General features: G+C 45.9%; 1 protein-coding gene across 2 annotated transcripts in view; it reads right to left on the reverse strand.

The window, feature by feature from the left end:
* The window catches only part of LOC139052226 (uncharacterized), a 723,436-nt gene that overhangs the window by 247,350 nt on the left and 461,743 nt on the right, over positions 1-14,343 (reverse strand). For both annotated transcript variants that reach the window (XR_011509795.1, XM_070529323.1), the window contains exons 6-7: positions 5,166-5,268; positions 1,461-1,660 (exon numbers count right to left, since the gene is read on the reverse strand). Coding sequence is in view for 1 of the 2 variants with exons in the window: in XM_070529323.1 (XP_070385424.1) it covers positions 1,461-1,660; positions 5,166-5,268 (303 nt within the window). In the remaining variant the exon portion in view is untranslated. The remainder of the gene's footprint in view (positions 1-1,460; positions 1,661-5,165; positions 5,269-14,343) is intronic.

A 14,343-nucleotide genomic window follows, 5' to 3' on the forward strand; every position in this document is an offset into this window, starting at 1 on the left:
TCGTAAAGGCATACCTCCAACTACCTTCCGATGTCAGGCGAAAGTGACCTCAGATTGGTTTGCTTGTCGAAGTTGGCTGCCTAACATCGTGCGCACAAAAGTAGCACCCTCGCGTGACGCTAGGATTGCAATTATCCTTTTAAGTGAACGTGTAAGTATTGCTAAATTCATGTTTTGTACAAACACATATCGACAGCGCGGCAGTTGGCGGCGAAATAGGAGTTGTATATAGTCATGGAGCTGGTGCAACGCTCCTGCGAAAAAAGCACAGCTGTAGAGCCTATGACAGCCAGGTTGGCAGTTTTGATCTCACCCTTCTGTTATTGATGCACGGCAACACTATTTCCACTTTTGTTGTTTTGCTAGCGTTTGTTTATACGCCCAGTTCACCTGTCTGCATCGGCTAGACAAAAGCGACAAGTTTTCCTTGGTATACCCTTTTCCATCACGGTTCTCTTACGGGCAGCGATGTTGCTTTTATATAACGGTAACGGTTAGTATTTTACTGCTATTATTGAGCCCTAAAATAGTTTTTTAGTGATCTTGAAGAATGATTCACTGTGTATGATAGCAGTATTTGTTAATAATTATTAATTGATATCCCTAGAGCACGTTAAAATTTAAAAGTGAAATAGGTGTGCCATTACACTTCAAAGGAAGTGAGAAACTGCCCACCGCGGTATCTGTGGCATTCTGTCAGTGTGTATGAGGTAACGGGCTTGATTACAAGCCACACCTGCCTCGTTATAAAGGGAGGCAATGTGAAAACCTTCCCAGAGAATGGAACCACAGGTGGTAAAATATATTCAGCAACAACCCCCACCCACCCCCACATACTATGTGGCAGCCCTTATAGTCCTTTTATTGCGTTAAAGGAGTTAAAAGAAAAAACAGTAATTTGTACTATACGCAGTAGAAACATACCTGACTCGTTTTAAGTCATGTGATATTACTGCACGATAGTGCCTCATCATGGGGTCTCTATGCAATGACCTATTTTGTGGTTGAGAATGTGTCTGTTATTCCTCGTTTTATTCTGATTTGTCGGAAATATTTCATTATTTGTTCACACTGTACTTATTTGGTTCAAGCTCTGTGCGAAGTTCAACGATAATGCGCATAATTAATAAATATTCTATCGACGCCTATTTTATCGTGCTGTCATCAAAGTAACTACGATGCATTTAGTGATAGGCTGCGTCGCACGTCTTTAAGGTATCTCTCGCACTCGTGATGGTTGCACAGAAACGCCTTGGGCACAGCCTTCCAGGACGTAATTCTTTTCAGACTGCTTAATGGTGGACACCTTAAATACCGCAGATTAGTTCAAATGAAAAAGTAACGAGTAAAGTAAAAAAAGTAAAGTAAATGTAAGAAAGCCAAGTAAAAGTACAGAATAAAAAGTAATCGAGCCACGCAAGTGCTGCGCGCCTGCGCGATGCCACACAGCAATCACTCACCGCAGTCAACCGCTTTCTGGACCTTTCTTCGTCAAGGAGAACAGCTCCCCTGTTCTGTAGTCTGCTCGACGCCGTCAGCAGCTGCCTCAGCGTGTCATGGAGGATGTCATAACAGTTGAGCATAGTGAGAACGTCGCGCTGCTCCTCGTAAAACTCCTCGGCCTCCTTGATCTTCTGGGCGAGCGTCTTTGTCTCTAAATCTGAAAGGTACAGAAAGCAGCATAAAACAAACACGTTCTACCGATGAACAAAGCCGATAAAGGGAAAGGATGCAGCAATACTTTAGCGAAGGAGCTTATTTTAAGGCGAATAAGGAAGAAGGCGTAAAATCTATATTTTTTTTTTAATCCATTGTTTGGCACGAGGAAATTATCAACTGGACCGGCAACCAAGCGGTATTTGCTTTGAGACTATCGTGCTGGTGCAGATTGTGACTCACAATGATAAGAAACAGGCATAACTTTATCCTTTCGATCAGAAATGATATCGGCAGTGAAAGTGACGTGGAGTGAAACCCTGCGATGAAACTGCTCATTACACCCGCGAAAGCCGTGTCCAATTCTGATTAAATGCACAGGCCTTTGTTCGTTTCAATTGCTTTCCCACTAAAGATGCAAGAAATGTTTATTTCTTAATATTTCAATACCTATATCTATACTTGTAATCTGCAAATAATTTTATCGAAAAGTAGCGCGTACAGCATGCGCGCAATACGCTGGAGCTTTTCACCGGTCGTCCGAATTGGACTTGCCTCGTATCTTTGCTGCCCTTAGCATGATACATGATACAATACTTTACACATTTCGTGAATGGCGCAATTTAGACAACACTTTGGTGGGGCGGTCGATACGCTGCGTGCAAAACAAGTTGTCGGCGATGTTTCTATGCGCTTGGCTGGCCGGACGTACACCGCAGTGCCGACGACTCCAGCGAATTCCGATTTCGTGGACGGCACCTGAAAAAACAACTGCTGACGCTTGCGGAACGCATGCATTCGAAATCGCCTAACTTTCTTTTTTTTTTTATAATTGACAATCCGTCTCGCAGTGCCCCGCGATGGCAAGACACTGGTTCCGAGTTGAACATTTCTCGTATTGGCAGGTCGCGTTCCTGCTGGAAGGCTTAAGCGGTCGCCGCTTATGACAAAATATCCACTTCACACACCACTTATTCCTAACTGCAGTTAGTTTTCTATTAAAACAAGTCGTAACGTATAGCTGATGTTATAACTCATACCTTATAACTAATGTAAGTCATAACTGAAGCGCCATCGGGCCAACGAGAGGCTCGCCACGCATCTGCGCTGACGTCCCACGGCTTCGTGGGCGTACATTGATTGGTCCGTTGGTCGGACGCGTAGGTGATGTCCAAATCTACGCCTCAACAAAGGTTGCTTCTGAGTAACAGTGGCTGTATAATCTAAGGCTACGCTTTTGTTGTTTCTTTGTACAAAAAGTCATTGTGCACTCGGCAAGACGTCGAAGCTGCCACGTTGGCGACTGCTGATGTTTTAGCAGCCGAAAATTTTGCAATACATAACAAATATCCATGGCATTTCTACATTAATAAAAGATTGTTAAGGCTGCTTTTAGGTTGCAGTCGTAGCGTTTGATAAAGCAGTCATTCTGCCACCTGTTCCACACGTGTTTTTATTCGCTCAGTGGCTGCCGTCTGCTGTATCCAGCGACATCGGTTATCACTGTTGCCGGCGTCTGTACAGAGTAAATAGAAGATACTTTGCATAAATACTTCATAGAGTAACCTTCCCATCGCGACAAGAAAAGGGAAGCTTCTCTTCACACGCTAAATATGCAAAACAACGTGCCCTTCACGCTGTTGGTATTGTTTGCCGTATATTCCATGACTTCCACTGCACTGTTGGCTTTCCGAGATTTGTTCTGCTGTGTGCCTCCGACTACTAGAGTATGCCTCTGTAGTTTGCGGCGGAACGTTCAAATCTAATTCTCGTATATAGTTTAAAGCACCGTTTTTGCCGTTCTGGCGACAATATAGTGCGGTTCATGACTTCATCATCATCATCATCATCATCATCATCATCACCATCATCATCATCATCAGCCTGGTTACGCCCACTGCAGGGCAAAAGCCTCTCCCATACTTGTCGAACTACCCCGGTCGTGCACTAATTGTGGCCATGTTGTCCCTGCAAACTTCTTAATCTCATCCGCCCACCTAACTTTCTGCCGCCCCCTGCTACGCTTCCCTTCCCTTGGAATCCAGTCCGTAACCCTTAATGACCATCGGTTATCTTCCCTCCTCATTACATTTCCTGGCCATGCCCATTCCTTTTTCTTGATTTCAACTAAGATGTCATTAACTCGCGTTCATTCCCTCACCCCCCCAATGACTTCATACATCTTTCCAAATCTTCTTGATCATGTGCAATCTTTTGTGCCGCAGAAGTATACCAGGCAGCATTCCGCGTTTTCTGCGCAGCTTTGTTGCATGCATTAGAGACTGTCCTATGTCAGGACTCCAAAAAATAATATTAACAACTAAACATGCAATAAGTACTCTGCCTGCATTGACCAATTTCAGGATTCAATTCCTGTGTTTTGCACATATGTAGATAATCATGTTGTATGATTATCTCTCTTTCATGTTTTCTTCTAGTTATGTGTTTCCCTATTTGATTTTTAGATTGTTTTGTCGACCACATTTGTCTTCTCTGTATATGTTGTATCCCGTAGTAATTTCTTAAGTGCACCAGTAGCAAGGCTCCATAGCTGTTTTTGGGCACTACAGTAAGAATGCCATTATTAATAATAGTAGCTGTTGTAGTAGCATCGCATCGCCTAGTAATAGTATTACTAGGCGATGCGCGTGGGGGACGGCGCGTGCACCGGGGGAGTTGGCCGCTTTACTCGCCTACAGCCGACATCCACTATGAAATGTTCATTCCGTAGGTCTACCAAGCCTGGCATCAGATGCCTTGAACGGGCAGAAGGGCAGCTGCCGGAGTTCCAGTGGTCACGCAGCGGAGCCGCCCCATATGGAGCCGCGAGATGCACTGTTTTCGCATTTGATACAATGCGCCTTCTTAGCGAAAAACCTCGTGTACATGAGACGCGATACACTGGAAAGATTATACGCTACGGTTCTGTCGCATTTATGTAAGCGCAGCTAAAGTGCTTTTTTGTATTTCTCTTCAAGCTGACAGCTTCAAAGCTAAAGAAACTAAATTTCTTAAAGGATTTTGCGTGCCAAAATCACGCAGTGATTATGAGGCACGCCGTAGTGGGGCTCTCTGGATTTATTTTGACTGCCCACCTTTGTAATTGAATATATTGACAATTAATGTCCCGAAAATTTGGTGGGTAGGTAGTAATGGACTCCGTGGTGGAGTGCGCTCACGAATGACATTGGCCAGCTTTGGTTTTGAAACGGGCATCAAAGGCATGTTACAAGAGCCTTTATTTTTTTTTGCATTCTGTCTATACTCGCAATCAAGTAGCCGAGATTCGAAGCCAGGACCACGTGCTTAGCAGCTCGACGCCACAGCCACTGCGCCACCACGGCGGGTAGAGATGGTGAGAATGCAAGTGCGGCGACGACATGCAGGATATTCATGACACACCAAATTCGAATCTGCACAGCTGGTATCATAAACGAGACATAGCTGACGATGAGCGCAATGCGCCCACACCTTTAGCGTGTTACCATGCACGCGAAAACAGAACATACCAACTTTCGCTATGATTTCCTGGGGCATGTGAAGAGTTTCGTACAGCTCTCTCAGCCTGCGTCGCTGTAGCTCGGCAACTCTGGATCTGGTGTTGTACGCTGCCTGTAAACACGGAAGACACAAAACACTTAGCATGCTGATATAAATCGTGCTCTGTAGTCCTCTGTATGCGCAGCGTGAATGGCACTAGCGACGGCATCTAGGAAGCAGAGCAGAATAGGGACCGAATTCCCTAACTTTCCCATGGGTCGGCCATTTTCGCTAATAACCGAAAAATTTGAACCCTATCGGGCTAATCTCGACTGAAGGTGCGCCGTGTGAAACCCGTGTAGAGGCCAAACTATACGTAAGCTTGCCGCGCGCGAGAGCTCGCGCCCGCCTGGCTAAGCATGCGCAGATGGCGCGGGATAGATCGTACGTGCGTCGAAGTGCGGCCGGTACGGCCAAGTATACAGGTGTTGTATGGCGCAGCGCGAGCACAGGTCTCTTCTGAAGTCAAATATCAGTACTCTGGCTGCGTCACAAAAATACGGGTCGATGTCCACCACGGCGAAAATAAAGAGCCAAGTAGGCGCTCGCTGGGCCGCGTCTTGTAGGTTCATACGGTCATTAATCCTCGCGAGGCGCAGCAAACGCAAGGCGCGCGTGCACGAGCTCAGTTCGCGCGCAGGCAAGCATACGTGCAGTTTGGCCTTAAAACGCCGTTAATATAATCCTGAGTACGCATTGTTATTCAGTGAGAACGCCACAGTCTGTACATGTGTCGTTTAAGAACGAATGACGTAAACACCTGATCAGTGACCTTGTTCAGCATGCGAGTGGCGAGGGTCATGGTGCCTGCAAAGCTCGTACTTGGCTTCCTTTTCCCTCCTCCGACTTACCGCTTGAAATACGCTGCCTCGAACTGCGTTGAAGAAGCTTTAGCTCGGGTGCTCTTATCTAACTACATGTAAAAGCAGAATTCGTTTTTCTCCGCAACCGCTGCACCAAACTTGACGATGCATTTTGCATTTAAAAGAAAAACATAAATTATGAGGTTTTACGTGCCAAAACCACTTTTAGATTATGAGGCACGCCGTAGTGGAGGACTCCGGAAATTTTGACCATCTGGGGTTCTTTAACGCGCACCTAAATCTAAGTACAAGGGCATTTTCGCATTCCGCACCCATCGAAATGCGACCGCCATGGCCGGGATTCGATCCCGCGCCCTCCATAGCAGCCCAACACCATAGCCACAGAACAACCACGGCGGGTAAAAGAAAAACATAAAGTCTAGTGACTGTTGGTTTCGAATTTTCGATGCAGGTCAATAATTTTTTATTAAAAATGGGTAAAAAATCGAAACCATTCAGAAAAAGAAACTATCAAGTTCACAACTCCGTAACTCAGCAATGAAAAATTACGTCACAATTCTGTGAATTGCATTTGATAGTACATCTAAAGCGAACAAAATTAATATGTTACACATGACTCTGAATAAGGTCACTAATATGGAAATAGATCTTTTGCAGAACACTTGTAGACAGCGTAACAAATTGGCATATCGAATTTGTCCGCTTTGAATGATCTAATGGATGCCGTTTAAAGAACCGCAATATCTATTTTTGATGCATAGATAATTTGTAAACATCGAGCGTCTATTTTTTTCTAACTTGCGAATGCTTTAAAATTCTTTTACCAAAATTGAAGCCATAAATTGAAATTCCACTTCCAACAGTCACTAGAATTTAAAGCTCTCTCTCTCCCCCTCTCTCTCTCTCTCAAATGCAACAACTTTCATTAAAATCGGTCCAGGGGTTATCTCAGAAAAGAGTTTTTGCGTTTTACGTGTGTTTGAATAGGCCGCATCGTAGTTGGGCCCGAGCTAAAGCTTCTTCTTAAGATGGAGTACTCGCATGAGTGATTATAGTCCAGCACACATACGCCCGTGGAAAACGGTGCGCTCCGCATTTCGCACTATATCGCTGGCCCAGCCTGGTGGTCTCGAACCTGCCCCATATCTGACCCAGACCCAAGAAATTTAGGGCCGTGCGCGACCTGGGCTCGTTCGACACGTTTGCCCTCGAACCCAGATGGACCATACAGTTCAATTCTTGTTAATTCCTAATAACCAATATTACAGGTAATATTACAGCTAAATAGAGATCATTTACTAGAGGCCGATTTCACTGCCATGGTTTCCACTGGTTTATTGTCAACAAATAAACAGACAAAAGTGCAAGAAAAAGTAATCATCTGTTCATTATGTTCGTATATACAACACTTGCCAAATAGTTGTACAACAATATACAGCGAAGGCATAGGTGATTATGCTTGTACACAGCGCCAGCCATTTCATTTAACTCTTTAATGGCCATTGAACGCACAATACTCCAACTCAGGCGAATAAAATTAGTGGGGAATATAAATTTGTATACACTGGTCTATTAAATTTCACAATTGCGTAATAAACTGCCGTAGATACACTATGGAAAATATTACATATATGAAATATTGTAATATTTTATATGCAGTAACATACTCTACCATATATTCACGCAGTCTTTGTTGTCGGGACAGCTGCCCAATGACAGGAAAATGGCCAAAATCATACCCATAATTAAAACTGGGAATAAAAACTCGCCGGAAAATTACTGTCTGATTTCATTGACCTGCATTTGCTGCAAGATGCTCGAACATATAAATGCTTCTGATATTTATAATCGCTTAGAGCTCAATAATTTCCTTTTTCACCATCAACATGATTTCAGGAAAGGATTATAATGTGAGGCACAGTTACTTGAATACACGACTGACCTTCACCTTAACATGAATAATAACCAGCCGACCGATCGCATTTTCCTTGACTTTTCCAAAGCATTTGATCGTGTAGCCAATTGTCGCCTTATTGCAAAATTAACTGCGCATCGAATTGACTCCTTCATTCGATCATTGCTTCGTAATTTTCTTTCGAATCGTCAAAAGTTAGTTAACAATATTGCTACGTCTCCTTCTTGCGTTACTTCTGGTGTGCCTCAGGGTAGCGTTCTGGGCCCTTTACTCTTCCTAATTTACAGAGATGATTTGCCACTTAACATTTCTTCTCGCTTACGTATTTTCGTTGACAACTATACTATTTACAGATAAATTAACAGTACTGACGACCACCTGGCCCTTCAAAATGATCTTAGCCTAATTCCTAATTGGTAAAACACCTGGTTAACAGCTTTAAATGTATCAAAATGTAAGGTAATTTCTTTTAGTCGTAAGCATGACGACTCACATTTTTCATACCAGGTCAATAATAAAGAATTGTTGCATATAGTATCATATGAATATTTTGGTTTTCATCTAACCGAAAACCTCCTGGAGAGACCACACTGCAGCCATGTGCGCAAGAGCTTCAAGGACATTAGGTTACCTACGTCGTAATCTGGGTAGTTCACCTTCCAACATCCGCAAATTGGCCTATCAGACATTTGTTCGTCCACAGCTCGAGCATGCACCATCCATTTGGTCCACACATACTACCTATTTAATCGGCATGCTTGAATCAGTCCAGAACCGAGCTGCCCGTTCCATCTCACGTAATTATAGCCACCACTCTAGCGTAACGCAAATGACACTCGATCATTCCCTCCAGCTTTTAGTTCTTCGCCATAATATCGCTCTGTTATCCTTGTTTCACAAATATGTTTATAATGCCGCACAATCCACACTGCATATCCAGATCACCTCAAACACGTATCGCCGATTGATGTACACACTTAAGTTTTGCGTGCATGTCCGGTACGACACATGCTTTTAACTTTTCCGCACTCCCTACGGCCATTCACTTGTGGAACAATCTGCCTGATAACATTGCCTCCGAGTCAGATCAAAAAAAATTTCGTGATCTCCTATACGAGCATTCTTCATAATAGCATTTACAGATCACTTTATCGTGTTTCTTGTACTTGGCAATGTGCTTCGAACTTCTTGGGATGTTTTTGTGTCTATTGGTGTATTGCTATCTCGCTCTTATCAATTGATATATTATGCTGCGTCACGTGTTCATTTGTATGCCCTGCATGTATTCTTGCTTTGTTGCGTCTTTTTCCCGAAATATTCCTTGAAGCATTGTACTCCTTGATCTGTTCATTTTTCCTGTACAGTAAGTTCTAGTATTAGCGCCTTACGTTAAAACTTACTCATGCTTTTTCCATGATGTGTAGCTTTGTGGCATTTTATTACTTCAGTTTTTCGTTTTGGTCTTTCTAGTAGTATTGATGAGGCCTGCATTGGGGCGTATTTTTTGTACTAGACTTCAAAAGGATACTTACTTTTCTTTTTATTTTATGCCTTGATTTTGTAACCCCCCTTAGACAATGCCTGCATAGGGCCTGCAAGGTGTATTAAATAAATAAATAAATAAATAAAAATAAAGAAAGAAAGAACGAACGCTAGCGACAAGCAAAGGTAACGCTCACGCGCGAGCTTATTTTCCCATGGGAGAAGCAATTTTTATCGCCTTGTTAAGCTTCACTTGAAATGTCAATTCTTCAGTCAGCTTCTAAAATATATGTATTTCGGAATATTGAAAATATATACGGGCCTAAACCGTTGCCAGCATGATTAGATGTTTGCTATGGACCATGGTCTTCAGAGCCTCTTTCAAGTTCTGGGTCGCTGGATTTTCTACGTGGTTGTAAAAGCCGAAAAACCAATGCCTATAAGGCCATTCACGCCTGCACACTTATGCGGCCGCTATATACGCCGATTATTCCCTGTAGAATAGCGGTGCACCACCGTCGCTGTACGTGGATCACGTCGTTGGACAAGCAAAACATTTTATGCAGCCTGTCCACTAGAAGACATTGTAATTCTCGTCACTATACGCACTTTGCTTTGAAGCTTCTTTTCACAATTCACTGGAGCGCTAGCGTATACGTGCAGCCTGTAGTGAGCGGTGAAAGCAAAATCTGAAATACATATGGCTCCCACTCACGATGTCATGCATGCGCGGTGTTGTGCCCGTACAACCAGCCCGGATCCTGATTCTACAAGATGCAGAATTTATCCTGCGAACGCCATTTCGACAAACCCGAGGCTGTGCCGAAAGGCACAGCGCCTTAACTCTGTCAGGATTGGGGGCTCAATCCCATCGTTCGTAACCCGTTGTCAAGATTGGAGTCCGGCGTCAATTAGAAGGTAGCTGGCCCATGCCGTCGTCCAACTTATCCACGCTGAGGACGTTGATGAACGGAAGGACTACTTCTCATCGGGAACGAGGAATATGGGTTTATTTACAGTATCTACATCAGTATAGCATGACTGCGAGAGAAAGTACGTCAGTCTAACATGACTGCTTGAGAGAGCGTATCAGTCTAACATGACTGCTTAAGTGTGTCGCGCATGCGCACAACAGCCGTTTAAAAACCCTCGGTCCTCCCCCGATTCCAAGGTGGCAGAAACGCTTGTCCAGTCATCGTAAACACGCAGCCTCTCCGCGGGACGGTTTACACACACACACGCACACACACACACACAGGTTCACGGTCTGAAACCGACATCACACGGATTTCGTAGAACTCGGAGTGGACCCTCGCATTGCGCCCGGGTAGCCATTGTCTTGCGTCTTGGTCGGCGCGTGGGAAGGGGCCTCCGACGACGTTCCCGCGGCAACTCCCCCACTCATAGCTGATCGGATCCGCGTTGGTGAGTTCGGTAACAATAGTTGGCCCGCCGAACTCATTCAGTCAGAATGGCGATTTGGTGACGCCATGGCTAGAGGTTTGCGGCGGCACTCTAGGAAACGTTGACGCCCGTTGTCGCAACTGGCTGCCAACACTTGCACTTCAGCTGGGCCGTTCTTAACAACGCTCCCTTGACAAGTCAAGATGCTGCGCCGCCAGGCAGCGCCGTCCTGTGGAGGAGCATCGGTGAGCGACATGTCGAAAAGTGCAACAAAGTGCTAGACAGCCCGGCGCCGTATTTTCTTTCCCCAGGAGGTCACCGCGCGCGGCAATATTGAAGGGGTGGCCAGCGCGGTCGCAGGTTGGACCTCTCGGACGACCGTCGAGTGCTAGCTTCGTATTGGACCGTTTGAGTGACAATCGTTTCTCGGGGCTTTATAAGCCCCGACGCCGCTGCCTGAAGAACCGGATCCACCGAACCACTGAGCCGAGTGCCGCTCTCGAGCGGAGTGAGATGTGTTGCGCGTTGGAGTCTCGCCGGACGTCGCCGTGCGGGAACAGTCGCGTTTGCTGTTACCTCTCGGCCACCGTGCCGATCCGATCTTCTCCTGTATAATGACCTCTATATAGTGTATAAAGTGTATTTTGTTATTTTCACTGACGCCTGACTCGGAGACTTTGCTACCAACTGGCAAACAGCTACCAGCTGGCAACGCTCTGTCACTAAACGGGTGACGAGCGTTACCGGACCACCTCAAAGTCGCAACAGTGGATGGCAGCTACGGGATTGACCGACATCGGCTACCTCCGCGCGGTGAGTGCCTGAAGTTTACCTCAAACACCAGACTTGCTTTGACACAGGTTCCAGTATCTCAGGCAAGGATTTGGTGTTGCATTGTTTTAACCTTGTTTGTTTCAAGCCTAGTGAGGGTGTTTTGAAAACCAGGGGATGCTGAAGGGGTAAACAGGCAGTGTGTGAAATACTTGCGGATGTCTTACTAGTAGCGTTATAGTAGCGTACGGCAGGTATATCCAAAAAGGGTAAACAGCAGGAGGACAGTGTGAACGATGGAGAAGTACAAGGTCAAAGAACTTCTCGAAATTTGTGAGGAGTAGGGCATTGAGTTCGGCTCAACGAAAAGAAAGAATGCGATCCTTGAGGTCATGAGGACTGGGGAGGTAACGGCTGAGGAAGCCGAAGAGGCCTGGGCGGATATCAATGAACGTCGGGAGTGGCAGGCAGAAAAGGAATGTCGCGAGGAGGAAAAGGAGGAAACGAAACAGAAGAAACGTCACGAGCACGAGCTTAAAATGAAACAATTGGAGACCCGAAATAGCTCGCCGGCGCCTAGTCTCACTTCTAATGGTCCAAGAATACGCGATCAACTTCTACCCTTTGTCGTTGGAGATTATATGGCCAAATACCTCGTGAAATTTGAACACGTGTGCGAACGGAATGGCATTGAGCGATCCCTCTGGGCACAGAATCTGTCAGCCTTGCTTCCTGGGGAGGCATCGGATGTAATAACTTGCTTATTGAAAGAGGCGTTTCAGAGCTACAGTGATGTGAAGGAAGCGCTACTGTGGAAGCACAAATTGTGGCCCGAAGCTTTCCGGCAGAGGTTCCGGTATGCAAAAAAGGGCAGGGAATCGAATGTTGACTTCGCGTTTCGTCTAAAAGCCGATCTGGTGGAATGGCTGAAGGGCGAAGAGGTATACGACGACCGCGACAAAATCGTCGAATGGTTCACGTTGGAGCAGTCTTACCGTTGCATTGGTGAGGATTTCAGGCTCTGGCTGCAAGATAGGCTAAAAGAGGTTAAGCTAGATAGATAGATAGAATAAACTTTATTTCCCAACGGATAAGGTGATTTACCCACCCTCCGACACGGAGGTTAGGGGGCGAGTGCCACCGCCTCAGATGCAGGCTGGGAGGTCTTGGGTCCCAGCAGCCTCTTCAGCCAGTTGGACGAGTGGAGCTGGAGCTCACAGTCCGAGCAGCGCAGCAGAGTCTCCCAGGTGTCTCTACTACCTATTTTGTGCGTTCCCCCGGGAGAGTACGGATTCCCATATTATGTGGTCGAGGATCCCTTTCGCCCCACAAAGATTACACCTATCGCTCCTGGCCTCGGGGAACATGTGGTTCGCCATAACCGGGTGCGGATACGTATAAGTTTGTAATCGCCTCCATGCGACTGCTTGTCTGTTGCTTAATTTTGGGTCTGGCGGGGATACCAGTCTACGAGCCAATCTATAATGCTGCGTGATCTCCCCATATTTTAGCATGCGCTCTCCGCTCCCTTGGTCATCGAGGGGCCCCGTAGTGGCTCAGCGGTAGAGATCTCGAGTAAGTTCATGGGCCGCCTCGTTGCCAGGGACGGCTTCGTGCACCAGAGTCCAAATTATTTGAATTAAGGTAAACAAGGCAGAAGAATTAGCGGAAGAGTATTACACCCGCCGCAGCTTGCACAGCAAGGCAGTGCGCGTAGAAAAAGCAGATTGGAGAGATGGCTTTTCCGGGAAACCCGACGAACGGAAGCAAATCACGTGTCGCGAGCTTCGGAAAGACGAGTCCCTTACAAAAGAAACTGTAAGGGTAGGACAGAGTGCATCTCAGAATGCTAACGACGGTCCTAAGCAGCGAAACGATATGACGCGTTCTTTTGAAAAGCGGAAGCCGTTAACCTGCTACAATTGCAAAAAGCATATAAATATAAATTATGGGGTTTTACGTGCCAAAACCACTGTCTGATTATGAGGTACGCCATAGTGGAGGACTCCGGAAATTTCGACCACCTGGGGTTCTTTAACGTGCACCTAAATCTAAGTACACGGGTGTTTTCGCATTTCGCTCCCATCTAAATGCGGCTGCCGTGACCGGGATTCGATCCCGCGACCTCGTGCTCAGCAGCCTAACACCATAGCCACTGAGCAACCACGGCGGGTTGCAAAAAGCAAGGGCACATCGCTGCGAACTGCCCAGAGAAAGTTGCTTTTGCAACAATACAGGAAACTAACAAAAACATATGACAATTCGAGCCATACATGCAGGAAATTAAGGTAAACGGCAAGAAGTGCAGACCACTTCGGGACTCTGCAGCAACTATGGAGGTCGTCCTGGAAGTGACTGGAAGTGACACGTGCAGTGCTAGGTGCGACATGGACACGACGCCGCAGATAGGCGACGTGGGTTCCACACTCGCTCCGGCTTCCGCCAGCTGGCAGGAGCTGGGTGCAGTTGAAAGGGAAACTCTGATTCGCGAGCAACAGGAAGACTGTTCAATAGCCGATCTGATGAAGAGCGTCAAACTCGGAAGGGAAAAAAGAGGGTTTCATTTTACAAGGAATCAGGCTTATTGTACCGCCGCTACACGGATAAGCAGGGTCGCAAATATGAGCAGCTTCTGATTCCTCGAAAGTACCACCGAAAAAAAAGAAAAAAAAGTGAATGACCCCATTTGCTTCCTCATTAGTATGTTTTCGGTCCAAGTAATTTCAAGGGGACGATTCTATTTTTCATTAT

The sequence above is a fragment of the Dermacentor albipictus genome, unplaced genomic scaffold (genome assembly GCF_038994185.2).
Source record: "Dermacentor albipictus isolate Rhodes 1998 colony unplaced genomic scaffold, USDA_Dalb.pri_finalv2 scaffold_20, whole genome shotgun sequence".
NCBI classification, from domain to species: domain Eukaryota; kingdom Metazoa; phylum Arthropoda; class Arachnida; order Ixodida; family Ixodidae; genus Dermacentor; species Dermacentor albipictus.